This window comes from Punica granatum, chromosome 4 (assembly GCF_007655135.1).
Source record: "Punica granatum isolate Tunisia-2019 chromosome 4, ASM765513v2, whole genome shotgun sequence".
NCBI classification, from domain to species: Eukaryota; Viridiplantae; Streptophyta; class Magnoliopsida; order Myrtales; family Lythraceae; genus Punica; species Punica granatum.
The window spans coordinates 36,834,283-36,862,183 of NC_045130.1; the positions used below are offsets into that span (position 1 = coordinate 36,834,283).

Consider the following 27,901-nt stretch of genomic DNA (forward strand, 5'->3'; position numbering starts at 1 on the left):
TGTAATGCAGTAAAAAAAATAAAATAAAACAAGATAATCTAGAATTTGTGATTTCGATGGATATCCGTACTTCCAAATTTATCCGTTTTTCTTTTTTTGTTATTATTGCGGAAGAGGGCAGCAAAGTACCAAAGAGGATAAGACAAAGTTTCATCGGATCAAAATCGGATTGGGATTGAAAAAAAAAAAAAGATTGGGATGTCTAATAGTGATTTGTCTCCCATCAAATGCATCTGAAATGCAGTGATATATACTCCTTGTAATAATTAAAATATTTTGGATTCGATTTTTTATAAGTAAATTTTATTTTACCTTTTTATCTTACCTCTCTATATGTCTTGCCGTTAATAAAATTTGATTAGATTTTCTTATTTCATAGTTAATTCAAATTCATACCTCTTACAGCCGATTTCATTTTCAGAAGTTAGAATCTTATCGGTACAACATCTTCAAGTTCAGCCAATTTTATTTTCTCATTTTTGTCAGTAAGATTTTCCCAATCTTAACCGACCAAGTACAACCATGATCCTTTTCAATTATGTTGCTTAATTAGAAAAGGAGAAAGAAAAAAGTACTTTCTTTTTTTTTGCTAAACTTTCAAAAAAATCGTTTCTCCTTTTCCGTCTAATGGACCCTACCAGAAGATCTTGCATTTAGCATAAGCCAATTAGAATTGAAAGGTCTGCAGTGCAAACTTTGAGAGTGCTGTTGTTGAATTTAAGTATTGAAATATAATTGCTGAAAAATATATATTGATATTGAAATAAGTAAAATCATTTTGAGATAATAATTAAAAACTACTAAAATTAAAAAAAGCAATTATTAATAGTTGAAATAGAAAAAGCAGAAGTAAATTTTATAGGCAAGAAAATCACGTTTGCATCTGTAATTTCGATCCAAATCATGATTTCAAAAACTCTTATCAAATACTAAATCTACTTAAGATTATAAAAAGAAGTGATTATGAAACCTCTCACCGCTATAAATCGGTTTGTGAAACCAAACCAGCTGTAAATTTCTGTTTTTGATGGTTACAAGCTTTTATTAGATAGGCTACATAAGAATCAGGCAATTTCTTGTTCTAACATGCAAATCTAAATGAAACTCAATCTCCCCACTCAGAATTTACAGGGTGACATAAATTTTGAATTGATCTCTGTTTAAGGAAATGGGAAATCCCGGCATGAAGACCAAACTCAAGGGGGCATCTTGAGGAACAGCAAAGATGCGAACAACAGAAGGAACATGAAATTCTCGATGTGAATACCTGCATTTAATTAGATCGCCACCATCAGAAATACTGGAAATGATGTAATTTCTTAGTGGAAAGTTGCAGCTTCCATCAGCTAAAGTAAAATCTCACCGCTTTGTGCTGAGGTTGGTGAGGGAAGTGCGGGAATTTTGTTAGCTGCAATACCAAGAAAAGAGAGAGACCACTAGTCAGCACAGAGAGTCTAATAGAAAAGAGATATCGAGGCCGAATAACCAAGAACTGTTACTTATCAACCTATAAACGTACTTTTATTGCAGGAAGACACAGGCTCAAGAGAGCTGGATGGCCATGGCGCTGCAATGTTGTCATTGAGATCACATATAATGCTGATACCCGAACTTTTGTCGAAGGTTGCATCTGATGGCAAGCTCGGCAAAAGACACCCAGAAGCTGGAGACAATTAAAACAAGATTCTAAGCAAACAAGGTTCCCTCGATGAGTAGCATAATATAGTCCGGCAACATCAGACCTTCAAGAGAATACACCGACTTTCAAAATTATAGGGTAAAAGATCATGCGAAAAAGAATATGAAGAACCCAAAAGATCTATTCCAGCTTCTCAAGAAGTACCTAAACAAAGTAAATGATGACTGCCCATATCATGGCTTTACAACTGAAGTCAAAAGGCAGAGTTGCACTCAGATATCACCCACCTTGCGAGACGACTGGCGCATCCCAATAGCAGATCCAATATTGTATCCATGAAGAATCAAAAGCCAATATATTTGTCAGTAATAGTATTACATTCTTCATGACGCTGAATATGAGCAGGACTTGATATCTTAATGCTAACCTTGAATGGAGAAGTCTCTGAGGTTTACATGGCAGAGGTTATAAAGATTCTTAGAGACATTAGCTTTCTGCAATTTCATACCGAGCATTGCGGCACAATTCAGTGCCTGCAAGTTGGTCAAGAAGCTCTGCCTCTGCAACCAGGAGGTGTAACTGTCCATGGCCTTGCAGCAAGCTGTTCTGTTATTTATCGGACCCTCACATTCTGCTGCCACCTTTGTTATATTGGGAAAGTCCAGTGGACAAACTGAGTAAAAAGCAAAATTTTCCATTAAAATAAAATTTAAGCAGATTTCAACATCAGGGAAAGCCCAACCGCCGGCATGCATAATAAGTTGATGAAATAACAGCGCTAGCAGTTAGCTGTGCCCCTAATACGGTACCAAAGTACTGTGAAACTTATTAATCCCCCAGTTCTGTTTATTCTGTTTGCTTTTATTCATTCAGTTATGCTGTGTTCCATTCCTGACAGCAATCACTCACGCCCTATTTGGTTTGACGGAATAAAATGTAAATAAAATTACATATATAATATAAGATAAGGCGTGCAACTGTCCCTTTTCCTTGAATATGAATATGATCAAATGCATCTTATAGCTTGCACGCATACCTTTATTTAGATTACAACTTGAGAGCCCTCTGAGAACACTGTTTGCTGAAGAAGGATCGAGCTTACTCGCAAGCCACCTCAAGACAATACTTTTACAATCATCCAAGCTAGAACCACTCAGCGAGATCTTCCTAGCAGCATCCAAAATCGCATTTCCGCAGACTTGGTCACAGCACTCCTTAACAGGATCTATCTTCTCACAAGCAGACAAAAGCCTCGAGGTGTCAACACTGCTCTCAAACTCGGCCACATCAATCACAGGGCAGGTGGCCCCAGTGAGGTTCGCTGAGTGGACCGAGCAGATGCTTGGAAGAGTTTCATTAGCACCTTGACTCACAAGAATCTTCTCAACATCTGAGAGGCAATGCCTGGAGTGAGTCGAGTTTAAAGCGAGCACCCCAGAATTTTTACTGGACTGCCCCATGAGAATGACCAGGGTGGCATCAAACTGAGGACAACATACCACGTTTGCTAGGTAAGGAGCAAAAGAGGCCCAACAGTCAGTTGCGGTTACCCTCATTAGGTTTTCCACAGCTGAAAAGTTCAACATGCAGAGCCCTACCAAACAGCAACATCAAGTCAGGTCAAATCCTCCGCCTTCAATTAAAGGAAGTTCGCCCAAAGACATATATTAGTTCACAAAAATATAGTTTTCGGTCAATATGCTGAAATATTCAGTAAGGACTCTTCTAAAGGCTCTTGAGCAATAAGTTTGCTCTTGGCTGAAACCACCCTTATATTACAAAAGCAACCAAACATCTCATTTGCATGTGTCAGAATTAGAATGAAAAAATCTAAATAGAAGAGTGTTACCTGATAATGTTGGCACAGTGTTATTTGTGAATGGGGTCAATGGTGAAGGAGCTAAAGAAGGAAGAAAAGGTTGAGGTTCACCACCAGGTGAGATATCGGGAGCCATTGCATATCCCTCTAATCCCATTAAAATGGGGTTTTCTTTGATGGAGAGTGAGTAACAGCACGAGACAAGAATACCTGTGGACAATTTTGTTTCGCTTAATAGATGATTAGTTTACAGGAAAAGCAAAGGAAAAGAGGTACATGCATTTCACTGCATTTATGTGCAGGCTCAACAAAAATGCCCCTTTCCTGCTAATATCCAAGAAAAAAATCTTAAGAGCACCCTCCCGCAAGAATCTGAACAAGTTGGACTATCAAATTTAAGTCCCCAAGGAATCAACAAGCATCTTCCTGATCCCCTAAAAAATTTCTCACATGTTTGTTGTAATGGAAGAATCAACTGGACATACACAAACAACTCATCATTTTCAGAGATCAAATTGAATTTTCAACCCGGTCCAGTGGTCATTGGATTGAAAGATGAAATTGCCCTTATCCCATGATGATGCAAAGATCAAAAATTCCACAGCAGTCTAGACAGAAAGAAAGGCCCATCTTCGCTGAGATATCCCAGAAATAAAGTGATTAATCCACTGCACTGTGATTGCCCCAACAGAGTAGATACCTCCCCCGTGAAGTAAATCATTGCAACTATGTAGAATTTGGGTCAAAGGATTACTTTTCGTTGAGCACATTTTCTTGGCAAACAGCTATGGTTCCCCAGCTACGTTACAAACTTGCAATACCTCGCTCTTGTAATTCGAATGCGAGATTTAACCACTACTTCGAGAATATCCGGTTACCAAGATTACAAAAAGCCAAAAAACCTCGAACCAGTACGGCAGTAACCCAGTTCCCTGCGCCTTGAGAACTAGAAACTGGAGCCAAACTAAGCCATGTCCAGTCAAGTAACTGACCAATGCAGTTATTCCTAATGCTAACACCAAAAGAGAACGACTTGAACTGCAAGAACACAAACTAAGAGCTTGAAGGACGGGAACCAATCTTCTCTCCTCCACTACTCGATGCAGCAGACGGAACAGACAACGAAGTACATTCTTCTCCAACAGCGAAACAACATTTTTAAGACAACCCAGTTGGTGGTTAGACTAAATTCAGCTGGGGAAGCAGGTAAAACGAAAACTCACATGGCACCAGTACGAAAATCTGTCGAGAGAAAGTGCTGAACCACCCCCTGGTCATGTCCGCTTCTTCTTCTCCACCCACGCTGAAGATCATGAACACGAAGAAGAAGGAGGAAGAGAAATGGGTGGAAGCGAGATTTCCGGGCGGTTCCGCTAAGCCATTTTCTTGACTTCGGAGGATTCAGACAAGCGCAGAGAGGGGAGGAGTGAGTTCAGTGACAGTCAGGTCTTCCTGCTTGTCTAGGAAGACAGAGAGAGAGAGAGAGAGAGAGAGAGATATGAATACTCTTTCTCAAGCTTTGGCGGTTCGCACGTGCGAGGCGCCTCGTCGGAGGCGATCACATGCCCTTGTGCCGGGGAGGCACATGAGTTGGTTGCCTGGGTTCGTGGCAGGGTTCGTGGACTTGTGCCTCCGGTCCTCACGGCAGGCCGGGCTCCTTTTTGACTCGGACGTGTTATTACGGGCAGAATTGATCCACGATCAATCCCTTTTTTTCATTTTTTTTAGAGAGATTCATGATTTTTAATACAGTAAAATTCATAAAGGGAGGTGAATAATCTTACTATGATAATCAATCATGAAATATCTTGATTATCATAAGGGAATGTGCGCCGTTTTCAATTTTATCTACTAATTTCAAAATATGCTTGGAATAAATAAAATGATTTCTGGCAATTTTCTCAAAGAAATCTCCTTTTCGAGTGCATGTAAGCCAAATTTTGTCATTTTTTGTTGGGAGTAAGGGACAAAATTTTGTCCTTTAGTGATAATGGCGGACACTTAAGGACGCGTGATACGTATAAGATTACATGTCATCACGTAAGTATAGGCGTTGGGAATAAGAGACAAAGGTTTGTCTAGCATTAGAAACATTAAACAAGAGAAAAAATCTATGGGTTTATAAATGGATTGGGTACAACAATAGATTAACTTAAATTTTTGGATTACGGATGAACGTAAGTTCAAGTAGGATCATGAATTTTTCAATATATTTTTTTAATTCTATATTATAAAAAATCACACCAAAAACTTTTTTTTTAGATGAATCACACCGAAACTTTTTTCCCTCAATTTTCTTACACAAAATTCGCTGTCAGATTCTCTACAATTACTATTCCAATGAGATCTCGAGGAATTCCATAAACATTTGTAAAACTATTCGAATGAATTACTTATGAAAGGCGGGACTCTTACGCTCTGTTTGGTTTCGCAGTTAAAATCACAAAAATTTTAACTTTAACTTTAACTCAACACACTACACAATAAAAATACACATTTTTCAAGTTAAAAACTTTAACTTTAACTTTAACTCAACACACTACACAATCATTTGTCCTTTTCCATAATCAAAATCAAAGTTATTTTAACTTTGAAATCAAATACACCATTAATTTTTACCAAGAACAAAATATAAATATAAATATAATACAATATTCTCTTAAATTCTCCGTTATGCTTTTCGTTCATTTATTTCAAAATAAAAATATGCTCCTTCACCCCGACCTTACAACAACCCATGTGCACGGATGCAATCTTCCAACGGTCCACTACCAATCAAATTGATCCGATAATCAATAGGTAAATGAATAGGAATTGGCGTATTTATCGATTTTAAGATAAGACCCATCACATCATATCAGCATCGTCTTACTTCCCGATTTAATCGCTCTACCGGTCACACATCGTCCTATGGATTACCATATCCAAATATAAACGGTAGAGATTGGAGAAAGGAATATTGCCAAACTTCCTGATTTAATAGATAGATGGATAGCTAAGCTAGTAAATGTGAGCGTGAGGCAAACTTTAAAATCGGAAGGTGGTAGGAATTAGAAAGGTGTGTGCGGGTCCAAATTATTTATGATGGGAGGTTTAAGTGGGGCCCGCGGAAAATTAAATGTCCTGCAAGTGCAGAGAGGGACAGGACAGCTTCCGTTCACCCCATCGGAGAGCCTTTGTGAATTTTGTCCTCGATCGGCTTGCCTTGATATAAGAACATTATATATATATATATATATATATATTTCCTGGATGTAGTGAGGACCAATTGTATGCATGGCTATCAAATGACTCCAACCAGGATTCCGAGTGGAGTTCTTTTCACTGAAAACAAAATTTATGGATCTACTCTTATATGTAAAGAAATGCGGAAAGTCTTATTGAGAGATTGAATCGGGAATTTCCTGATTAAATTTTCAGTTAAGAAAACTATCACTGTACTCGAATGAGTTATATATATGAGCCAATGATTTAGGGATATTTGTTTTTTGAACCTATTGGATTGAGATTATGATAAAAAAAATTACGATAGAGAGAAAATGCGTATTTAATAACGGAAATTTTGTCAAAATCTTTTGGATGATTGTGGACATTTGCCATGATGTTAACTTTGTTAGATGATAATAATATGATTAGTTATCTAAATCTTGACAAAACTAGTTCATGAACTTCCTATGATTATTTATACGTTCCAAGTCGAAACCATTCCACACCTCCCCAACCCCTCTCTCTCTCTCAAATTTGCCTAGTAACTTTCCACCCAAATAAATTTGGGAGGTAAATTTTTTTTTATATAAGTTGCTTAGAAATTTCCCAATCAAAAAATGTTGGACCGGTGATAATAGTTGTCACGAGAATAAGAGAGAAAAGTCTAAATAAGATGAGACTAAAAGAGAATTATGCATAATCAAAAAAATATCTTTCTCTGTTATGCTTTTATGGTTTTTGGCTTATCATCACAGCCACAAATTATATGAATATTTGGTGTGTTTGGTTTTAGAGTTAAGTAGAGTTGAGTTTTGATTTTAATTGGGTTGTAATGATTGTGTTGTTGAATTATGAGAAAAAGTGTGAAAAAGTAATGAATAGTTGAGAAAAAGTAATGATTGTGCTGTTGAATTGTGAAAAAAAGTAATTTATAGTTTAGATAATTTAATATTAAAAATTGAATTGAATGGTTAAAAAATTGAAGAAAAAGATAAAAGTGATTAATTGTATTATTGATTTTTGTTGTGTAGTGAGTAGAGTTAAAGTTAGAGTTAAAATTTTAAAAACATGATTGTAAAACCAAATGGAGCGATAAGGAAGTAACACCAAAAGTCAGTACTTAGGACCTAGTCTAGATAAGTCCCAAAAGCTAATCATTACAAATAAGACTAAAATATCAAAATAAATAAATAAGTAAAAGCTTGGTTTACACATCTTCCGATAGCCTCCCTTAAACCGAGCTTTTCTTGACCGTGCCAATCATACTCTTCAACTTTAGGAGAGTGTTCGCCTTCAACGGTTTCGTGAATATGTCAGCAACTTGATCTTTAGACTTGCAAAACTCAAGCACAATCTCCTCGGACTTTACTAGAGCTCTAATGAAGTGATACTTGATATCGATGTGCTTGCTCCTCCCATGAAAAACAGGATTCTTTGTTAAAGCAATTGCTGACTTTTTGTCACACTTGATCACGGTTGGCTTCATCTGCTCATTTGTCACGCTGACGCAGCCAAATCGCTTGAATAACATAGTGAGCTGCAGCTATGTACCTGGCCTCAGTTGTGGACAAAGTAACCACCTACTGCTTCTTCGAGGACCATGAAAAAGCTCCATTCCCGAAACATAAAGCATAACCAGAAGTACTCTTCCTTTCTCCAACATCACCTCCCCAATCACTATCAGTAAATCCCACAAGCTAAAAATCATTAGACGAATAATAAAATACACCATCATCCAAGGTACCTTTGATATACCACAAAATCCTCTTCCCCACTTGTAGGTGTGATTGTTTCAAAGACTCCATAAATCTGCTCATTACCCCAACACCATAGACAAGATTCGGCCTAATAGAAGTCAAGTACCTTAGACTCCCGACTAGCCTCTTGAAGTACGTGGGATTGACATCGACACTACTTCCTTCCCTTGTCAACTTCAGCCTCTCCTCCTTTGGGGTTCGAATTGGCTTGGAAGTAGCTATCTTGAAACACTCAAGAATATCCTTGGCATGCTCTGCTGACAAACAAAAATGTCCTCCTCCGATTAAGTGACTTCAAGACGAAGAAAGTAGGACATGAGACTCGTATATGCCATCTCAAACTCACGAGTCATGGCCTTCCTGAAACTATCGATCACTTCTTGACAATTCCTAATAAATGTCAGATCATCAACATATAAGCAGACAATGAGCATTTCACCATTTATGCCGACTTTCACATATAAAGTATGCTCGTAAGGACAACGAACAAAGCCATGAGCAAGGAAATAGGAGTCAATATGGTGTACCATGCCCTCGGCACTTGTTTGAGGCCGTAAAGAGCTTTTTTCAACCTGTACACCAAGCTTTCTTGTCCTTTGTTAACATAGTCCTCCGGTTGATTCACGTACACTTCTTTGTCAAGTATTCTATTGAAGAATGCTGACTTGACGTTCATTTAATGTATCTTCCAACCCCTTTGAGCTGCCAAAGTGAAGATCAGACGAATCGTGTCCAGTCTTGCAACCAGAGCAAATACTTCAAAGTAGTCGATCTCGGGTTTTGCTTGTAACCCTTGACCACAAGACGAGCTTTTGGCCTGTCAACATCTCCATTAGGCTTGTATTTCGTCTTGTAAACCCACTTCACACCGATGGACTTCTTGCCCTCTAGAAGAGGAGTCAGCTTCCATGTGTCGCTCTTCTCAATTGCACGTATCTCATCATCCATGGCTTAAATCCACCCTTCATCTTGTGAAGCTTCTTGAAATGTCACTGGATCACAATCTACAAAGAGAGCAAAGTTGACCATCTCCCCATTAGATGCCTCATCATCTTTAGATAAGACACAATCTTGAAGACGTGCCGATAAAAGTTGTTGTCATTGCGGACATGGAGACATTTCATTTGAATTAGTCTGTGAATCTACTTCAGAACTTGTCTCGCTAGATGCTTATTCTTGTGCTGACAATTCACCAACCCTAGTAGGAGCTCGAACTGGAGTCGTTGAAATTGCTATTGGTTCTAACACTTCATCTAGACTGGTTTGGACATATTCTTCCTTATCCAGGATGAAATAAAACTGCTTCTTCTCCTCAGCACTCCAACTCCATTTGACATCCTCATCAAAGGCGATGTCACAACTGATAATCACTTTTGTCATCCGGTTAAACAACCGGTAACCCTTGGTCATGTCCTATGATCGAGAAAGATGCACTTCTCGCTCTTATCATCCAGCTTCCTGCGAAGCTCATCCGGGACATGGGCATATGCAATAAACCAAAACACACGAAGATGATTAATTGAAGGTGTTTGACTATGCCACACCTCCACAGGGGTTTTGAGCTACTCAAGGCCTTTCGTTGGACATCTATTTAATAAATACACAGCACAAGTAATAGTTTCCGCCCAAAAATGCTTGGGCAAATGTTTCGCACGCAACATAGTACGAACCATATCAACAATGGTATGATTCTTCCTCTACGCAACTCCATTTTGTTGAGGTGTATACCTCGCTATAAGCTGATGTTTGATGTCATATTTCTTGAAGAAATTATCTCCTACCAAATACTCCGTTCCACAATTGGTTCGGAGAGTCCAAATTTGGTGATCACTTTCTTTCTCCACATAGGCCTTAAACTCCTTGAAAGCCTCCAGAGTATCGGATTTTTGGTTCAAGAAATAAATCCGAGTTTTCCGGCTATAATCATCAATAAAAGTAACAAAATACTTGTAACCTCAATTCAATGGTTCACCAAGAGGTCCACAGAGATCAAAGTGTACTAACTCCAATAGCTTCTTAGCTCGCCATGACTGAACCAAAGGGAAAGATTCCCTACTCTTCTTCCCAACCACACATGGCTCACATATCTCAGGTAGTCCATGCACCATCTTATTGCTCGATAACAGCTTCAAGCTATCAAAATTCACATGGCCATATCTCTTGTGCCACAACCATGAGTCTTGAATAAAGGCATTGAAACACGAAGCAGCATACTTAATGTGCACAAGAAAAAGACGATTACGAGTTATTTTTACCTTTGCAATCAAGCCTAACTTGTTGTCCCAAATTGTACAATAGCCATCCTTGATCTCCATGTGATAGCCGCGCTTAGCTAACTATCCCATGCTCAAGAGGTTTTCTCAAAGACTCGGAACATAAGGTTTCGGAGTAAAATTACGGTTCACCACTTTGATCGGTTAAGGAATTTCAGAACTTGTCCCCGAAAACCGTAACCAAAATAACTAAAAAAAACTGACCCTTATTGTTACAGGTTTTTACAGTTCGATTCTCGGGTTACCAAGAAAATTATCCAAAGACATCTGCATTGTTGGAAAAATAAAAAAATAATAACAAAAACTTAAAAAAAGAAGAAAGAAAACGAACCGTCATCAACTTGAAGGGTGAGGGCTAAAGCGTGACCATAGAGCAAAGGCAATACTCATTGAGAAGGGACATGGGGATTTGCAATTGCAATAAAGAAGCAGTGGAGTGAGGACAGTTTAGGGTTTTGAAGGGTTCTGATAAGGACTCACTGGGCAGTGGGCTGTAGGTAAGCCTAGTGGACTCATTGGGCGGGGCTGAGAAAATTAATTATAATGCAAACTCGGGGCGGGGTGGGGTATTCGAGGTAATGATATCGAAACCCGTCCCTATCCCCATAACCGAAAAAAAAAACAGAGAAAACTGAACCGAGAACTAAACTGTGATCTAATCGAATCGAAAATTCATAGTGGATAAAAGCCGATTCGGATCGGGTTTTCGGGGCAGCCGATTTTTTTTTTGGAAAAATACAAAGCCCCCTCTAATTGCATCATGTGTTTTTGTTAGGGACAATTAGCCCCCCTATGGTGTACTCCGTTAGGCATAAGGGGTTATGATGTTAATTTTTTTTATTTTCAGTCCTCAATCTTTAGCATTTTAATAATTTTGATTCTAAATCTTTTTTCTTTTATCATTCATACCCTCAACTTTTCATTTTAGTCCTATAAAGAAAATTGAAAGGAAAATAGAGGTCGGGATTGCCAATCGTCAACCCTGACCCATCCACCGAGGTCGCCGGTACCCATGGAGGACGCCGACGACCTTAGTGGAGGGGTCGAGGTTGCCAATTGGCAACCCCAACCTCGAATTGATCGAGGACCTCCAACTCGGAGTCCCCGGTCGATTTGGGGTTGGGGCCACCAATCGACTACCCCTACCCCGACCCCTCCTTTCCTTTTGATTTTCTTTATATGACTAAAATGAAACAAAATGAAAAGTTTATGATAGGAATTATAAAAGAAAAGGATTTAGAACCAAAAGTATTAAAAGGCTAAAGATTTAGGACTGAAAATGAAAAAAAATAACGCCATAATCCCCTATATTTAACGGAGTACACCACAAGAGGACTAATTATGCCTAACAAAAACACATGGTATAATTTGTCTCGATTCCAAATCATAATGAGAGTTTTTATACTTTTCCCTTTTTTTTATCAGCCCTAACCAACACAACATGGTTTGTGTAGTAGTGAACATATGGTAACCACCCGATTAGTCAAAGTGAATTCTAAATATTACTTTGTTATGGGTCTCTTTAATTTTATCTTTTCGATTTGATGTGAAATATGAGCCGATCAATATTTGCAAAAATCGATTTTGTGGAGTTTCAACGAAAATGAAGGGCTTGGGCTGCTAGTCGACCCGACTTATAATATAATTAACTTAACTTTTTTTCGTGCCAAAAAAAAACTTAACTTTTTTTTTAATTAATCAACCAAGGTTGCTCATTATTGCTCGAAACCAAACCAATAAACTATACATAAAAATAAAACACAAACCTATTGGGCCAAGCCGGTTTGTCTGTATAAGCACTGGCCCAATAATTCCAAATGGACCGGTCAGTCGACAAGTCTTCCCGTTCGTTTAGAGGGATTAACAAGGGGGAAAAAGAAGTTAATATAAGAATAATTGAGAAGTATGAATACATATATAAATGTGTATATATAATTGAAATTCCATCAACTATCAGGAGTACTATGAAAATTAATGTAGTTTTAAAACATGCAATGCTTTTTTTGTATCACGATCCGAAATATCCGGAGTAGTATGGTGTGGATTGGCACATGAAAAGTGCAAATCAATTCTGGCAGGCCTTAACGGACTTATCTTTACTAAGCAAAGGTTTATGACGAAAATTAATCCAATGATATCTATTTCTTCAAGCCAAAAAAAGAGGAGCATTAAAAAGTATGATTTTTATATTAGCGTAAAATTAACCAACTACGACAATAAAAGATGTAGTTATAATTCATAAAGTTTCTCTCTGTACGTTTATATGTGTCAGTTATTGATTAAATTTTATACTTTTATATGATTTTGGAATACTCATGAATGAGATAAATATTAACTATCAGTCCTTATTAGTTAAACACCCGCTACTCTCACGTGGCAATACGATCTTGTTTACGCATTCGTACACAAATAATTTACTAACAATGTCTCGTGATATCCGCCTTCATGCATTCTTCTTCTCCATTGGCAAAGTTCATTGTATCGCTTACGTAGCAAAGTCATGAAAGATCATCACGAGAATTACGGTAGCTCATCAGTTAAACATGTGGGCTGTGCCCTTTAGTCAAATATAATTTAACGTGTTACGTTAAAGATACATAGCATGTTGTGTATGTGTGTGTGTGTGTGTATATATATATATAGGTAATAAATCAAACCAACCTACCCCATGTGATGAGAGGTGCCCCCCCTAAGGTGCTCCTCAGTGTTTTAGATCGAGAAGGAACCCTGGAAAATATGGGACATAATGGATTCCGTTATAAATTATAGAGATGAAAAACTCATAATTAATTCAATTTGATCATGCGTTGTAAAGATATATCGGTAAGAGCATCACACGAGACATCCGGCAATAAAAATCCGTTGGTGTCTATACCCTTCCTTAGTTTAATAATTGGAGGCCCCTAAAAGGTTAGATATTCATAATATATAAGCTAATTCATCATCTTATCATGGACAAAAAGTTTCATGAGTTGTGCACTGAAAGTAACTCTCTGTTTTTTTTTTCTTTTTTCTTTTTTTTTGTATTGTCTTGTAAAGAAAAAAATGTTTGATTTTGGCGATAATAGAGTACTTTCATATGAAAAGTAAAACCCAAATCTTATGGGCCAGGCCGGTTTGTCTATATAAGCACTGGCCCAATAATTCCAAATGGACCGGTCAACATGATCACTGCATGTTGACAAGTCTTCCGTTTGTTAGAGGGATTTAAGGACCGATATTCAATACATATCTCATACATTTGAGAAAATATTCTATGAGTATTATACAGTCATGTGATTATATAAAATTCAATCAACAACCTACGCATGTGAAGGTTGAGAGAGAAATTTTTATGGGCTATAATTGCATCTTTTACTATCATTATTGATTAATTTTTACACAGTCGCGTGAGTGTGTAATACTCACCTTTTTTTGACTTAAAGATAATCAATAGAATAATAGATGGTAATAGATTAATCTTCCTCGTAAACCTTTGCTTAGGAAAACGTTAAGTCCGCTAACGCCAGCCAGAATTGATTTGCAATTTCATGAGCCAATCCACATGACAAAATCATAGGTTTTCCCATCAAAGAGAAAGCTTTGTATGTTGTAAAACTTACATTAACTCTTCAAAAATATAAACTGATAGTTGATGGAAATTCAAATATATATATATATATATATATATATACATACATACATATATATTTATTCATACTTTTTAATTATTCTTTTACAATATACTAACTTGTCATTGCTTCCCCTTAAACACCTGCTACTGCCACATCGCAATACGATTTTGTTTACGTATTCAAATAATATACTAACAAGGTCTCGTGATATCTATCCGCTGTCATGCATTCTTCTTCTCCATTGGCAAAGTTCATTGTATCGCGTACGTAGCAAAGTCATGAAAGATCATCACGAGAATTAAGCTATAGGTTGCTCATCAGTTAAACATGTGGGCTGTACCCTTTAGTCAAACATGATTAAATGTTTTACCTTAAAAATACATGGCACGTTTTATATGGGTCATAAATTAACCAACCTACCCCATGTGAGGGGTGCCCCCGAAGCTGGGGAGAAATGGCCCCTTTGTGTTTTAGGTCGAGGAGGAACCTGAAAAATGGGACATAATGCAATCTCTTATAAATTATCAAGATGAAAAATTTATAATTCAAATCTTATCATACGATGTAAAATACATCACTAAGAGCATCACACGAGTCATCCGGCAACAAAAAGCCGTTGTTGTTCGATACCTTTTCTTAGGTTAATAATGGGCGGCCCCTAAAAGGTTAGATATTCATAATATATCAGCCAATTCATAATCTGATAATGAACACAAAGTTTCATATGAGTTTTGCACTAACGCTCTCTCTCTCTATATTGTTTTGTAAAGAAATATGCATGAATTTTGCGATAATAAAGTACTTTCAACTTGTTAACTGAGATTAATGCTTGTTTCTACATTTGTTTGGACCTTTTAACTTATTAACTGAGATTAATGCTTATTTCTACGTCTGTTTGGACCTGCTACGACATGTTTAGAAAAATGTATGATTAGTTTATAGAAGGGCTTCTTCCACATGGGCAGCTCCCACCGAATTTTCCTTTATCAATACGTGATGCCCCATAATGTAGAAGCTCCTCCACCCCAGAAGTAATGGTTTGACTTTCGCAATTTCTATTTATATTTTAATTGAATAATTGAAAAGGCATTACCACCGCAACAGAAGCAATTTTTTTAAATTGGAAATGTGGAGTTCAAGTCATGGATGAATATCCATCCTAATTCATTTCACCCCAACTCGACTGAAATCACCGCAATTGGAAGTTTTCCTTGGAGAAATATTATCTCTCTTTGAAACCTTGAAATCGAAACAAAGGTGCATATATGGTGGTAGCATATCGAATAAGTCCTAATATCCATTTTGCACGATAATAGTTATTCGAGATCAACAGCATACATGCAAACACATATGAAGCAAAAGTGATGGGTCTCATAACGTATATACATGAGCTCTCTATGCCCATGAACGGTGTCCCATGTAACACAATGTGGATAAATTCCATCGACATATACACTCAAAAGTCGTTAATAACCTTCGTGTAACGTCAAATCTCATGCCATTTCCCTGAAAACAGTACCTCGAGATCGTGATGAAGAACGTAAATAATTTCGAGAACTTTGGGACAACGGGACGGGAGACCCATACCTCTTTGGTATGGTTTAAGGTTACAAAAAGACAAGAGCACGCTCGTCACATTGGCAGAGGAATCAAAGTCGATTATCCTTCTTTTATTATAATTAAATTTCGTGCTATGAAGACGGTTAATATTATATCCTGCGGCACATAACGTTAGCTGCCTCGTCGCACCCACCTTTACTCAACGATGGACGCGGCAATTTCTACTATTTCTTTGGGATTAGAAGACGGCTATAATATAATTAAATACATTTTCTTTGACCAAAAACATAAATAAAATTCAATCATTTCTCCCTTTTTTGGTTATTTTATTAATTTTTTTGCACGGAAGAGAACAAAAATGATTGTGTGTCACGAAGGAACGGCGGAATAAACGGTCAATTCATGTGACCTCCCTCTCTATATATATACACATTTGTCCTCATATACACATCTATATATCTCCATAACAATATATCAATTGATCAGCAACGACATTTCTTGCGTGTCGCATTGATTTGTAGTTTGAAATGGGGAATTGCGTGATGAGCAGCAGCCGAGTCACGGCCGAAGAAGAGATCGAGAAGGGCCCCATAAGAGAACCATCGGAAGTGGCGAAGAAGGAGAAGAAGAGAGTGACGTTCCAGGAGGATGATCGTGTTCAGGACGGCCACAAGGACGGGCGTAATGAGCCGATCGTGAGGATAAGGGTGGTGGTGACGAAGGAAGAGCTGAAGCAACTCCTGAGCGACTCGGGGCGGAGCGAGGAGCTGTTGGTCAGGGCATTGAGGTTGAGGAGTATATCTAGGAGCATTGTTGTGTCATCGGGTGGGACAAGGGACGAGTGGAGGCCTGCCTTAGAGAGCATCCCGGAGGACCGTTAAGGAAAGCCTTCAGTTCAGTTATATTATTATCTTCTTTTGTTTTTTTTTTTTTGGTGATAATTAACATTCACAGTGTACGGATCCATTCTAGGAGGAAGGGCTATATATTTTTGCTGCCCAGACGTCCTCGGACAATGTGGTACGGTGTAGTTTATGGTTCTAATTAAAGGGAAGATGATCTTCAATGTAATTACAGAAAGTTGATATATAGCTAAAGGTTCGAGGTATAGTTCGATTACTCATTTGTTCTGCACATATGGAAGGGATCGAGATCGATCTTCTACTATATCTATTTTCTATGGAAAATGTAGGAAAAATTGAATTATTGCAATGACAAATGACTCGCACTTTTCGACACTTATTAATGTTGCCTACGCAATGGATTCAGAGAGCTCCCGGACCTCCTCCCATAGTGGGGTATTTTGTAGTTTATGGCTCTAATTAAGGGAAGATGATCCTCAATGTGATTAGAGAAAGTTGATATATAGCTAAAGATTCGACCTATAGTTCCATTACTCGCATAAAAGGGATCGAGATCTTTCTCTACCATTTCCATTTTCCATGGCAAATGCAGATAAATAATTGAAATATTGCAATGGCAAATAACTCACTCCGAATAATATCACCAACACAATAGGAAGTTCTGCTCTCCTTTCAATACCCAATTGCAATGTACTACATCTTAGGAAGAAATTACATGTAATGGTTCATATTCGCGAACCCTTCGTCGTGGCAATTGCGGATAAATTTTAACCTTCTGTTAGTACATTAGGCTTTGTTATTACTCGTTTTTGGGGTTAGAAGCTGTGTCATTACTTTGTGTGGATGAGAAAAGAAAACATATGCCGGGTCGGGTCTTGCTAACCGAACCGGGCCAATGCCACTCGTTCTGCGTTATGAGAAAAAGGACGGTAAATTAGTGGAAGCGGGGGCCTGATTAGGTGAACCGCAGCATCAGACGGTTTCGAAGCCAGGGATCGAAAAATGTCCTTCCAATAAGAGTGCGTTTGGTTTCAGAGTTAAATAACTTTAATTTTGATTTTGATTTTGATTGTAAAAAATGACAAATGAGATAGTATTATAAATTTGACTTACAAAACGTGTATTTTTATTATATAATGAATAGAATTAAAATTAAAATTATAATTTTAAAATTAAATTTTGAAATCAAACTGGCGGTAATAGTCTGCAGGAGCATGTGATGAACTTGCGGGGAGAGACAGACACCCAAAAGTCAAAATCAAGATTTCCCAGGCCGTCACCATTTAATGATTGTGCCGTGCGATACGGCTGCCCGTTGCCCCCCTCGCTAATTAATTGACATGCCTACCCTTGCTAAAATAATAATAAATGCTCCATTCCTTTTTCTTCTTTTTTTTCCCTTCTTCTTTTGCTGGAATAATAAATAAATGCTCCATTCAGCGGCGATGGAACCTCAAATAATGACAAACTAGTGGATGGTTCCCCGAACTTCGTTGCGGTGGGGTCCATCTTTTATTTCTATTATTCTTAAAATAAAATATATGATTTTAATAAATGAAGTAGAAATTAAATAGTAGATAACCGCATAGGCTCTTAACCCCCTATCCCATCTGAGAAAAAGAACTAACCTACCTTCGAGTGTAGTCCAATCAAAGTTTGTTTCTACGGATCAAGTTGAATAATTTTAATGATCCCTATAAAGAAAAAGACAAAAAAAAAGTGTGAAAAAGGCCCATACTCGCTTCTTGATTGCGATGGTCCAAATTTAATGTTCCTCGATCCTAATGGACCAGGTTTAATGTTTTACTTAATAATAACTGAACTTTTATGTATAATTAATGCTCTTTCAAGAAGAAAATCGATTTGAAAAATTAAACTTCTACAATAAAAAGAAAATACTAAAATAATTGGATTGATAATACTCGTGAAATTCTTTAGGTAGCTCGTGAAAAGTTCATTCAACCCTTTAATCTATTCACTTTTGAATATTAATTTTAAAATGTATTGGAATACGCCTTTTATTATAAGTTTCCTCTCCTCTTATGTAAAATGTATAAGATATGTAACATTTCTTCATTATCGTTATATACATCTCGGTCCAAACAAATTATTTGCATTTATAAATGATTTAATAAAAAAAAGTATTTATATAGAATGTATACTTAATTTTTTAATTGGCCTGGAAAATATACATGGGACTTATCCAAAAAAGGAAATAATATTTACATGGGAGTATTAGGTTGAGGTGAGATTTGAACCTTTGATCTATATGCGCTAGAGGAAAAAAAAAATTCCCTTCTTGAGCCAACTAAAACAGATATGCTATTGAAAAGTTAAATGCAAAAGCCAGAATAAATTAAAATGAGCAAATAAAAAATAGGAAGAAAATTTGATGTTGTGACATGTGTCCCCCTACATGCAAGAGTTTTAGTTTACTACTATGATATGACACCACATTTTTACATGAATGAAAGCTCTCGTAGATTGAACATATGTGGGGCTGTCAACACATTTTGGCACGACAAATGGGGAAAGAGAGAGAGAGAGAGAGAGAGAAGAGCGCAACTATGGAGAGAAATAAAGCGAACTAAAACTCATTCGGAAGCAACAGAATGCGACATCCTCCTTAAATCACTCGCACTTTGGCCTGAAATCAGTAGTAAGCTCTCTCCTGACTACTATAAATACATAAGTAATTTTAATTTTGATTGTGTAAAATGACAAATGATGATATAGTATTTTGAATTAAAATTAAAATTAAATTTTTTCACTTAAAAAATATATATTTTTATTGTGTAATGTGTTGAATTAAAATTAAAATTTTTATGATTTTAATTGTAAAACTAAACGGAGCTTTAAAAACTAAAATAACAAGACCTTGACCATCCAATTAGCACAAAACGACATGTCAAGCACTCTCATTGACTTCTTCACAAGGATTTCAATAATTTCAATTTCAAAGGGGTACCCTCGCCTGAAACCTATTTAACTAAACTTTGCTTCAACAAAACCAAAGACCAACAATGCCTATGCTGTGGCACAAGAGAAGGGAAACAGCCGAGATCATTTGATTCATCCCGCATCTAAACAAGAAAGCAACCACCGGATACAGGAGACAAAGAAATTCGATGAGAAATACAAATCTGTTCCCCCCCGAGGCAGATCGAATGCGTCTGCCCGTGTCCCTCACAAAAACAAAAACCTTCTTCTGTCCCACATGAAAGGGTTTTGCCTTCCTTCTGGAGACATTATTTTCTTCCCTGCCATATTACAAGTGAAAAAGGGAGCTGATGAATATCCAAACACCGACAGACTAAACGGAGGGAGCTGATGAATATCCAACACCGACAGACTAAATACTTATTTGCTCGCCAAATTCCTGATGACATAAGGCAGAATTCCTCCGTGATTGAAGTAGGCCAGCTCCACCTGCACATTTAAGTCATATGAAATTAATGTCTGGAACCTTGAGCATATAAAACTTCAAGCCGCCTCTAGTGAGCGAGTATTCATTTCCAATTTAAGAAAAGAATCAGGGCGTTTAGTAGTACCTCGGTGTCAAAACGGACAGTGCAGGTAAAGGATTTTCCAGTGTCAGTGGTGACAGTCACGTCCTGACCGGGCCTAATATCCTTGATGTTGTTCGGGAGGTCAATTGTGTATCGCTCATGCCCAGTCAAACCCAGAGTATCTGCATCCTCACCAGCCTTGAAACATAGAGGAATAATTCCCATCCCGACCAAGTTGCTCCGGTGAATTCTCTCAAAGCTCTTGGCAATCACTGCTTTAACTCCCTGTCACATATCAGAAGGAAGTTGAGCGAGAAGATAAACGAATACAAAGTGAACCAGTATAGCAAATTCTCATTAATTCAGAGGCTAAAGGAAGTCATGGATGAGAACTCACCAGCAACATCGGACCTTTGGCTGCCCAATCTCGAGAGCTTCCACTCCCATACTCTGCTCCTGCCAGAACTATGGTGTCGTGTCCAGCAGTCTTGTATTTCTGAAATTGCAGAGCAAGAACAATTTAGGTTCAAAATTATTGAAAGATAACATTTTTTGGTTCTCCCACCTTACCTAATCAATCGCATACAGCAAATGCCCCTCAATGTTGTTCAAAAGTAGGCCCATTTGCAAATGTTAGAAGGATAGTTAGGTGCGAGTTTTAGGAGAAAGTAGAAATGACCATCGCTTAAGTAGATATTGCAGCCTTTATGGATCATGGGAACTATTTGACACCAGGGTGTTACGTATTTTTCATTTGCTCACAACGCATCCTAAAATGATCTATTGGCCAATACATTGAACATTATTATGGTGCCAATTGCCAGCATCAGCAACTGGGGAATGTTTGTAGCCTACTCACTGAAGTCAGCATTACCAGATTTCACTATCAATGGAATCCTTGTTGCAAAACTAACACCTTGACAACTCAAATAGAGAAGAGTTAATGTAAATTGCAAGAACTTTGGATATAATGCTTGCAAACTCACCATTGCTGCATCGAACACGTAGAGTTTCTCTCCTGTGGGAATGTGAACCGTCTTCGGACCTACTTCGCCATTCAAAAGCTTATTAACGATGCGGATGTTAGCAAAAGTTCCCCTTGCCATCACTTCATCATTTCCACGTCGACTGCCATATGAATTGAAGTCCTTCCGGTCCACTCCACGCTCAAGGAGATACCTGGCTGCAGGACTATCCTTGTGGATGCTTCCAGCTGGGGAGATATGATCTGTTGTAATGCTGTCACCAAAGTTCAGCAAGCAGTAAGCATCGTTCACTCCATGAGCCCCAGGAGGATCCATGGTCATGTTCTTGAAGTATGGAGGTTCGTGGATGTAGGTCGAGGTGGGATCCCATGAGTACAAGGACGATTCTGGAACGGAGAGCTGGTTCCACATGGGATTGCCCTTGGTGATAGCTTCATAAGTGCTCTTGAACATGTCAGGCAAGACACTTGATTGGACAACCTACACAGCAAATTAAACCAAGTAAGGTTTCAAACCCATTATAGTAAGATAACAATACTCTTATCCACAAAAAAAAAAAGTACCAAAAATCTCGGCCTACCTGTGCAACTTCCTCATTTGATGGCCAGATATCTTTGAAGTAGACATCCTTACCATCCTTGCCTTTTCCAATTGGTTCTTTTGCAAAGTCAATGTCAACCTTGCATATAATTCAAAAAATTGAGATACTGAAGCATGACAAGTGATTTAGAATTTAACTAGCATGAAAATTTCCCACCCTATTATGTTTCACAGAATTTAGATCAACCATGAAAAGTTACAAGAATTATAGATTTGTACCGTGCCCGCAAGAGCATAGGCAACCACCAGCGGAGGAGAAGCAAGGTAATTGGCTCTGGTCAAAGGATGAACACGGCCCTCAAAGTTACGGTTCCCAGAAAGAACGGCCGCCGCAACAATATCTGCAATTGCATTATAATAAAGGAATAACATTAGATGTGTTGGTTACAGACAATTAGAAAGGATGGATCTTGAATGGTAAAGGAGCAAGAGCCTGTAGACCTAGTAAGATTCTGAAGCTTAAAACATAAAAATGGCACATCATTAGAGAAAGAAATCTAGCATTACCATTTTCAGAAATGGCAGATGCAACTGTTTCATCCAACTCTCCAGAATTTCCAATACAGGTAGTGCATCCATATCCAACAATATTGAAGCCTTGCTCGTTTAGATACTTTTGCAGGCCACTGTTGGAAGAAACCAGAGAGAAGATGTTTAGAGATAAAAGTACTGATACTCCCAAAAAGAAATATTCTGCAGTAATTAAAGACGACCTTTGGAGTAGGTATTTTGTGACAACTCCAGAGCCTGGTGCAAGACTTGTTTTTACCCATGGCTTGACCTGGAAATTGAATATCAGAAAAATCATTAGTGGAAGATATTCAATTGGATTAAACAAAATAAGAGGATCATGCATCTAGTCATGGCCAACCTGCAATCCAAGTTCACAAGCCTTCTTAGCGACAAGACCAGCACCAAGCATGACACTGGGGTTCGAAGTGTTAGTGCAGCTCGTTATAGCTGCAATCACTACACTTCCATGCTTTAGTGCTGCAGGCTGCCCATGGAAAGAAAACTTTGCCACTTTATCTTGTTCCTCTTTTGGTATTGCAAAGCCCTGCATCATCGCAAAAACAATCAGGATAACAATCCAGAACACATCAGAAAGAGACTGATTGGCAGATGTAAGGGACTAACCTTGAATCCCACTTTGTTATCTAGACAGGAATGCCAATCGACTTTCATATCTTTCAAAGGAACCCGATCATGAGGCCTGCAACATAAAATATGATTGAATAAGCACTGTCAACCATCATCAATAGTGCTTCAAAGAACCAAAGACATCATTATTGCTGAGAGGGAAAGAAACCAACGCTCAGCAAGTTATATACCTCTTTGGTCCAGAAATACAAGGCTCAACGTCCGCAAGATTCAGCTCTAGGTAAGACGAGTAGATCCTCTCTTGTTGGGGCTGCTAAAAGGAAAATCCAGTCTTTCAGTTGCAAAAACTCACTAGTTTTTTTTTTCTCTTCCATGTTAACAATTGACAGGGAAGGTTTACCTCACTATAATCAACAAACATTTTATTTGCACGCAGATAGGCTTCAATCATTACCACCTGAAATGAAAGAGGAAATAAGTAAGGAGCTGAACAACTTGGTTAAAAGTAATTTACTTGATAAACAATTACTCACTGTATCGTCACTCCTTCCAGTCAATTTAAGGTACTGCAAAGTAACGTGATCAACAGGGAAAAATCCCATGGTTGCACCGTACTCAGGGGACATGTTGGCAATAGTAGCCCTGTCAGCCAATGAAAGTTCACCCATACCATCCCCTGAAAAATATGTATAACATCAGATGCACGTACCTAAGAATAGGGCATAGAAGTCCTCAGTGAAAAGACGAACTCAAAAAAAAAAAAAGGAAGTCACTAAATTACCATAGAATTCAACAAATTTTCCAACAACTCCATGTTTCCTCAGCATTTGCGTTACAGTCAAAACCAAGTCAGTTGCTGTAACACCATCCCGTAACTTTCCAGACAGTTTGAACCCAACCACACCGGGCAAGACCATGCTCATTGGCTGTTGCAGTGGACAATATGTTAATTCCATAATGAACAACAGAAAGTAAAAGAATAATGTGTTCTTTCTAGTGATGCAAAAGATTAAAATGCACATGATCTATTAAGAGAAAAATTTAGCACATCCAATGCGATCGGCCTTAATAGAGCATCAAATGTGACAGCTAGAACCATGAAGAAAGTGAACTTTTCCCCATTTGGCACCGCAGCAAGAAAGTAAACTTATGTAGTACAATTTACACAAGGATCTCAAACCGACAAAAAGGGGCTCATAGAAGAGAGAAGATCAACTGTATATCAGAAATCTAGAATACAATAGGATAAGACAATATGAGTTTTTTTCACAGCTCCAAGCCTCCAACAATTCTACTCCGTGAAATGAAATTAGCACAACACGTGAATTTGAACTAAGCATCCTACAAGGTAAATTAAACCTGCAATTGAGGTAGTATGTGAAGTACGTTTAACATATGATATGCTCCAGTTTGGTGATCAAAGTTGAGCAGACGACTGCACTCCTCTCATAATTTATGTGCAGTATACAATGTAAAGAGTTCAAAAATCAATAATAATAAAAATAAAAGAAGTCATTCGCAAAGACTTCAGGAACAAGAATATTTAGAAAAATATTCATCATTCCACCCCACAAACCATTACCTGGCCAAGCATTGTTGCCTCTGCTTCAATACCTCCAACTCCCCAACCAGCAACTCCTAGACCATCAATCATAGTGGTATGTGAATCTGTGCCCACAACACTGTCAGGATAGAGCATGCCTTCAGTGTTGAAAACAACCCGTCCAAGATATTCAAGATTGACCTGAAATTCCACATTGCACAATTAACAAAAGAGAAAGCAACGCAAGCTAAATTATGCAGCCTCACCCTGATGTATGTCATGGTATAACGAGTGAAAGTTACCAGAAATAGTGTCAAATTATTCATATCTCAGCAAATAAATATAAGTTGCTGATAAGATAGCTATATTAGAATCCGTCTGCTTAACTGACAAGACTGAGGGCACAATCAAATATAATTACAGAACAACAATAGTATGCTGTAGCTGTAGCAGAAGAAAAATCTCTGCATCGAATAAAATTTTGCAAATTTGTACTTGTTTCATGAACTATTTTCAACCTTGCATTAAATTTGCTAACTCGAGTCTGAAAGAACAAGTCACGATTGTGAAGTACATGTCATTGAGTTACTGTGATCTAGGGTGAATCGTGACTCGATAAAACCTCCAAACAATCTCCAGTACTTCACTACATTACCTGATGCACAATGCCAGAACCAGGAGGAACAACGAGCATGTTGTGGAAAGCCGTGGAACCCCACTTAAGGAAAGCAAACCTTTCCTTGTTCCTGTGGAATTCAAGCTCCATATTTGCCTGCACTGCATTTTCTGAACGGGCAACATCAACTTGAACAGAATGATCAATGACAAGATCAACAGGAACCTGCATGCAAGACATTGGTCAACATGCATTTTGTATACAAATACTATTCTTTAAGTAACAAATAAGAGGGGAAGCTCAGCTTCTGGCCAGTAACCATATTCACGCCATATTAGCTGGGAAGCAGCAGCGCTCACCAATGGGTTGATCTTATTTGAATCACTTCCCAATTTGTTCATGGCATCACGCATGCAAGCAAGGTCCACAACTGCTGGCACCCCAGTAAAATCCTGCAATATTGAAAGCGAGGTGAGAAAACAAAATTGCAACCACATTACAATAACTCAAGTTAATATACCTGTGGAATACCTGCAAGAGTACACGAGCTGGCTTAAAGGGGATTTCTACCAGCTTGGGAGAAGATTTTTCCCAGTCAATGATTTTCTCAACATCGTCCTTGGTCACTTGGAAGTTGTCACAATTACGGATAGCAGATTCAAGAAGGATTCTGATAGAGTATGGCAGCTTATCTGTTGAAGAAAACCAGAGATATCCAAGGAATAATTTGAGTACACCATCTCACAAAACATTCTATATAAATGGTGCTCATAATGACCATCGCATAAATGCAATGGTGCACAGCGTGCTTTTTTTACTATATAATTAATATAATCAATAATATATTTATTATAATAAACTATTTCTAAAGAAGGAATTAAAGAGATGAGCAAAGAGACAACAAGCTCAATAAGCTTTATCTCGATTAAATATGTTAACCGCGACAGAATTAACAGAAGAAGCTGAAGTCTATCAAATGACCTAGCAGTCAAGCTAAAGAAAGAATACCAATCCGTGGATCATTCAGAGCAGGAAGGCTGTAGAATTTCCCAAACTCGCCACCACCTGGCTTGGGCAAGGCAGTCAAGATTCCCTCAAAAGGATTTTCAGAAGCTGCAAATAACAAAAAATCGTTAAGAGTGATTAGTGGCGTTGGAGCAAAGACTTCCACAGCACAAACAAGTTCTTAAGTGAAAGTGTTCCTGGGAATCGGTTAGAAATGTACTCAGAATAACAATCAGACAACTTTTTCGTTGGTTGCCCATGTTAGAGGGCGAGGACGAAAACCGATCAGAGCAACCTCACTAACGACTTCTTATCTTACAACCAAAAAGATTAGGAACTCAATCTTGGATAGTGCATCATGATCACATTTCCCATTGAGTTCTTATTTCCGACAGCAATCACACTGGTCAAAGTAAAACAGACTAATCGCTGATGGATGCAGAAGTTGACCGGAAATGGCGATTGACACGAAACGTGAACAGGGTCATTCAAAAGCAGTGGAAATGCAAGCGGAATGTGCAAATGAACTGAAGCTAATATCCATAGAGAGGTTTCCGCCGGGAGGTAAGCGAAATACACATAGGACTGGAGATCGACGAATCTGCACGGAGAAGTCACTCCAAAAAATCCGGAAAGTTCAACAGGAGCTAAAATCATTACCCATAGTAGCGATCTTTCTCTGGAACCGCTCGATTACGGGAGATACAGCTCTGCTCTGAGCTCGGAGGCTGAGCGGCGACCTCCAATCGACGCCGTGGCTCCACCGGGGGACGGAGAACCGGAGGGATCGCGCGGCAGCCGAGAAGCTGAGCGACCGGTACTGCTGACCGATCAGCGGGGACGCCCCAGGGGCCGGAGGGACAAATGCTCTGGAGAGCGAGACGGAGGGCAGTGAGGAGGCGAACCGAGCCCTAGATGCCCTCAGGAGTGAGAAGGCGGAGGAGGAGGCAGTCGTTATATACATGGCGACGACGGGAACCGATCACGCCTTCATACGACCCACCAACAAAGGCAATAATTTGAGCGCAGAGGATAAGGAATCCTACGCCCAATCCAATGAGACCGAGAGCCTTCAGAGGTATGGCGGATCGACTGAAATCATGGACTCTTCTGCGCCTGCGGGAGAGAAGAAGAAACAGAGAGAGAGAGAGACGTCTGGAGGCCTTAGGGCAGCGTGCCGCTTCTTCTAGAAGTTATTAAATACTCGTGGCGAGTTATAAGACAAGGACTCAGCTTGTCTGGAGTGGATTCTCCATGCCCGCGCCACGCGGCCCCCAATCAGGATTTGCCACGTGGGATGGAATGAGCGAAATTCTCTCATAACACCGGGTTGACCGCCTGATCGGTCCATCGGCGGGGATCGGACGGTCGAGATTGTGTGTTGAGGGGAGGGGACGGTGTGAGTGGATTTACACTGGGGAGCAGCAAGCAGTGGGAAGATTCGCGAGTGGCGGGCTGTTGTTCCATTTTCTCGCGTTGAATAGTTAATAAGAGGAGGGAGCCAAGTGGGGCTGTTCCTTCCTACGGATCATGCGGCGGGAGTTGTCTGCTTCCGGTTCTAGCAAAGGGCGATTTTTCCCATCCCTCCAGAAAAGCCACGTGTCCTCAGCTCTATCTTTTGCATTTTCTTTAGGGATTATTACTTCACGGGATATTACCGATTTCTCAAATTTATCCCGTATTTTAAAAATTACACAAAAAGATCTATAACCCATAGTTAATGAAACGTCTATCACGTCATAATTTGTCCGTCAATGAAACGTAAGTGGGCTTCAACCCATAGTTTTAATTTTTTTTTTCAAATTTCTC

General features: G+C 38.6%; 3 protein-coding genes across 5 annotated transcripts; 1 reads left to right on the forward strand and 2 right to left on the reverse strand.

Annotated features, from left to right (window-relative positions):
* Positions 1–958: 958 nt before the first annotated feature.
* On the reverse strand, positions 959–5,043 carry LOC116206300 (uncharacterized GPI-anchored protein At1g61900-like). 2 transcript variants are annotated; one of them, XM_031539129.1, is made up of 8 exons: positions 4,682–5,027; positions 3,489–3,668; positions 2,676–3,233; positions 2,067–2,312; positions 1,927–1,938; positions 1,520–1,663; positions 1,364–1,408; positions 959–1,267 (listed from the first exon to the last, which is right to left on the reverse strand). In XM_031539129.1, the coding sequence occupies exons 1-8, from the start codon at positions 4,770–4,772 to the stop codon at positions 1,197–1,199; spliced, it is 1,347 nt and encodes a 448-aa protein (XP_031394989.1). In that variant the 5' UTR covers positions 4,773–5,027; the 3' UTR covers positions 959–1,196. The 2 variants fall into 2 exon arrangements, 1 of the variants encoding a protein (XP_031394989.1); XR_004156656.1 differs by lacking the exons at positions 959–1,267; positions 1,364–1,408 and having other exon boundaries at positions 1,524–1,663; positions 1,844–1,938; positions 4,682–5,043.
* Positions 5,044–16,396: 11,353 nt separating this feature from the next.
* Positions 16,397–16,750, forward strand: LOC116204391. The gene has a single exon (XM_031536467.1). The coding sequence runs from the start codon at positions 16,397–16,399 to the stop codon at positions 16,748–16,750; it is 354 nt and encodes a 117-aa protein (XP_031392327.1).
* A 3,026-nt stretch (positions 16,751–19,776) lies between these two features.
* Positions 19,777–27,273, reverse strand: LOC116203684 (aconitate hydratase, cytoplasmic). 2 transcript variants are annotated; one of them, XM_031535549.1, is made up of 20 exons: positions 26,753–27,273; positions 26,096–26,200; positions 25,619–25,779; positions 25,447–25,539; positions 25,127–25,312; positions 24,511–24,672; positions 23,710–23,854; positions 23,462–23,604; positions 23,329–23,385; positions 23,159–23,238; positions 22,965–23,040; positions 22,699–22,884; positions 22,541–22,608; positions 22,335–22,453; positions 22,047–22,168; positions 21,808–21,906; positions 21,228–21,707; positions 20,639–20,737; positions 20,284–20,526; positions 19,777–20,161 (listed from the first exon to the last, which is right to left on the reverse strand). In XM_031535549.1, exons 1-20 carry the CDS (start codon positions 27,054–27,056, stop codon positions 20,093–20,095), a joined length of 2,997 nt encoding a protein of 998 aa, XP_031391409.1. In that variant the 5' UTR covers positions 27,057–27,273; the 3' UTR covers positions 19,777–20,092. The 2 variants fall into 2 exon arrangements, with proteins under 2 accessions (XP_031391409.1, XP_031391408.1); XM_031535548.1 differs by having other exon boundaries at positions 23,159–23,241.
* Between the last annotated feature and the right edge of the window lie 628 nt (positions 27,274–27,901).

Excerpts from the sequence above, each read along its gene's own strand:
- LOC116206300 (XM_031539129.1), bottom strand. The coding sequence starts at position 4,772 with ATGATCTTCAGCGTGGGTGGAGAAGAAGAAGCGGACATGACCAGGGGG. Across the intron at positions 3,234-3,488 it reads CACTGTGCCAACATTATCAG|GGCTCTGCATGTTGAACTTT; the intron begins GTAACACTCTTC and ends GCTGTTTGGTAG. Across the intron at positions 1,268-1,363 it reads ACCAACCTCAGCACAAAGCG|GTATTCACATCGAGAATTTC; the intron begins GTGAGATTTTAC and ends AATTAAATGCAG.
- LOC116204391 (XM_031536467.1), top strand. The coding sequence starts at position 16,397 with ATGGGGAATTGCGTGATGAGCAGCAGCCGAGTCACGGCCGAAGAAGAG.
- LOC116203684 (XM_031535548.1), bottom strand. The coding sequence starts at position 27,056 with ATGTATATAACGACTGCCTCCTCCTCCGCCTTCTCACTCCTGAGGGCA. Across the intron at positions 26,201-26,752 it reads GAGAAAGATCGCTACTATGG|CTTCTGAAAATCCTTTTGAG; the intron begins GTAATGATTTTA and ends TGTTATTTGCAG. Across the intron at positions 23,605-23,709 it reads AAAATTTGTTGAATTCTATG|GGGATGGTATGGGTGAACTT; the intron begins GTAATTTAGTGA and ends CATATTTTTCAG.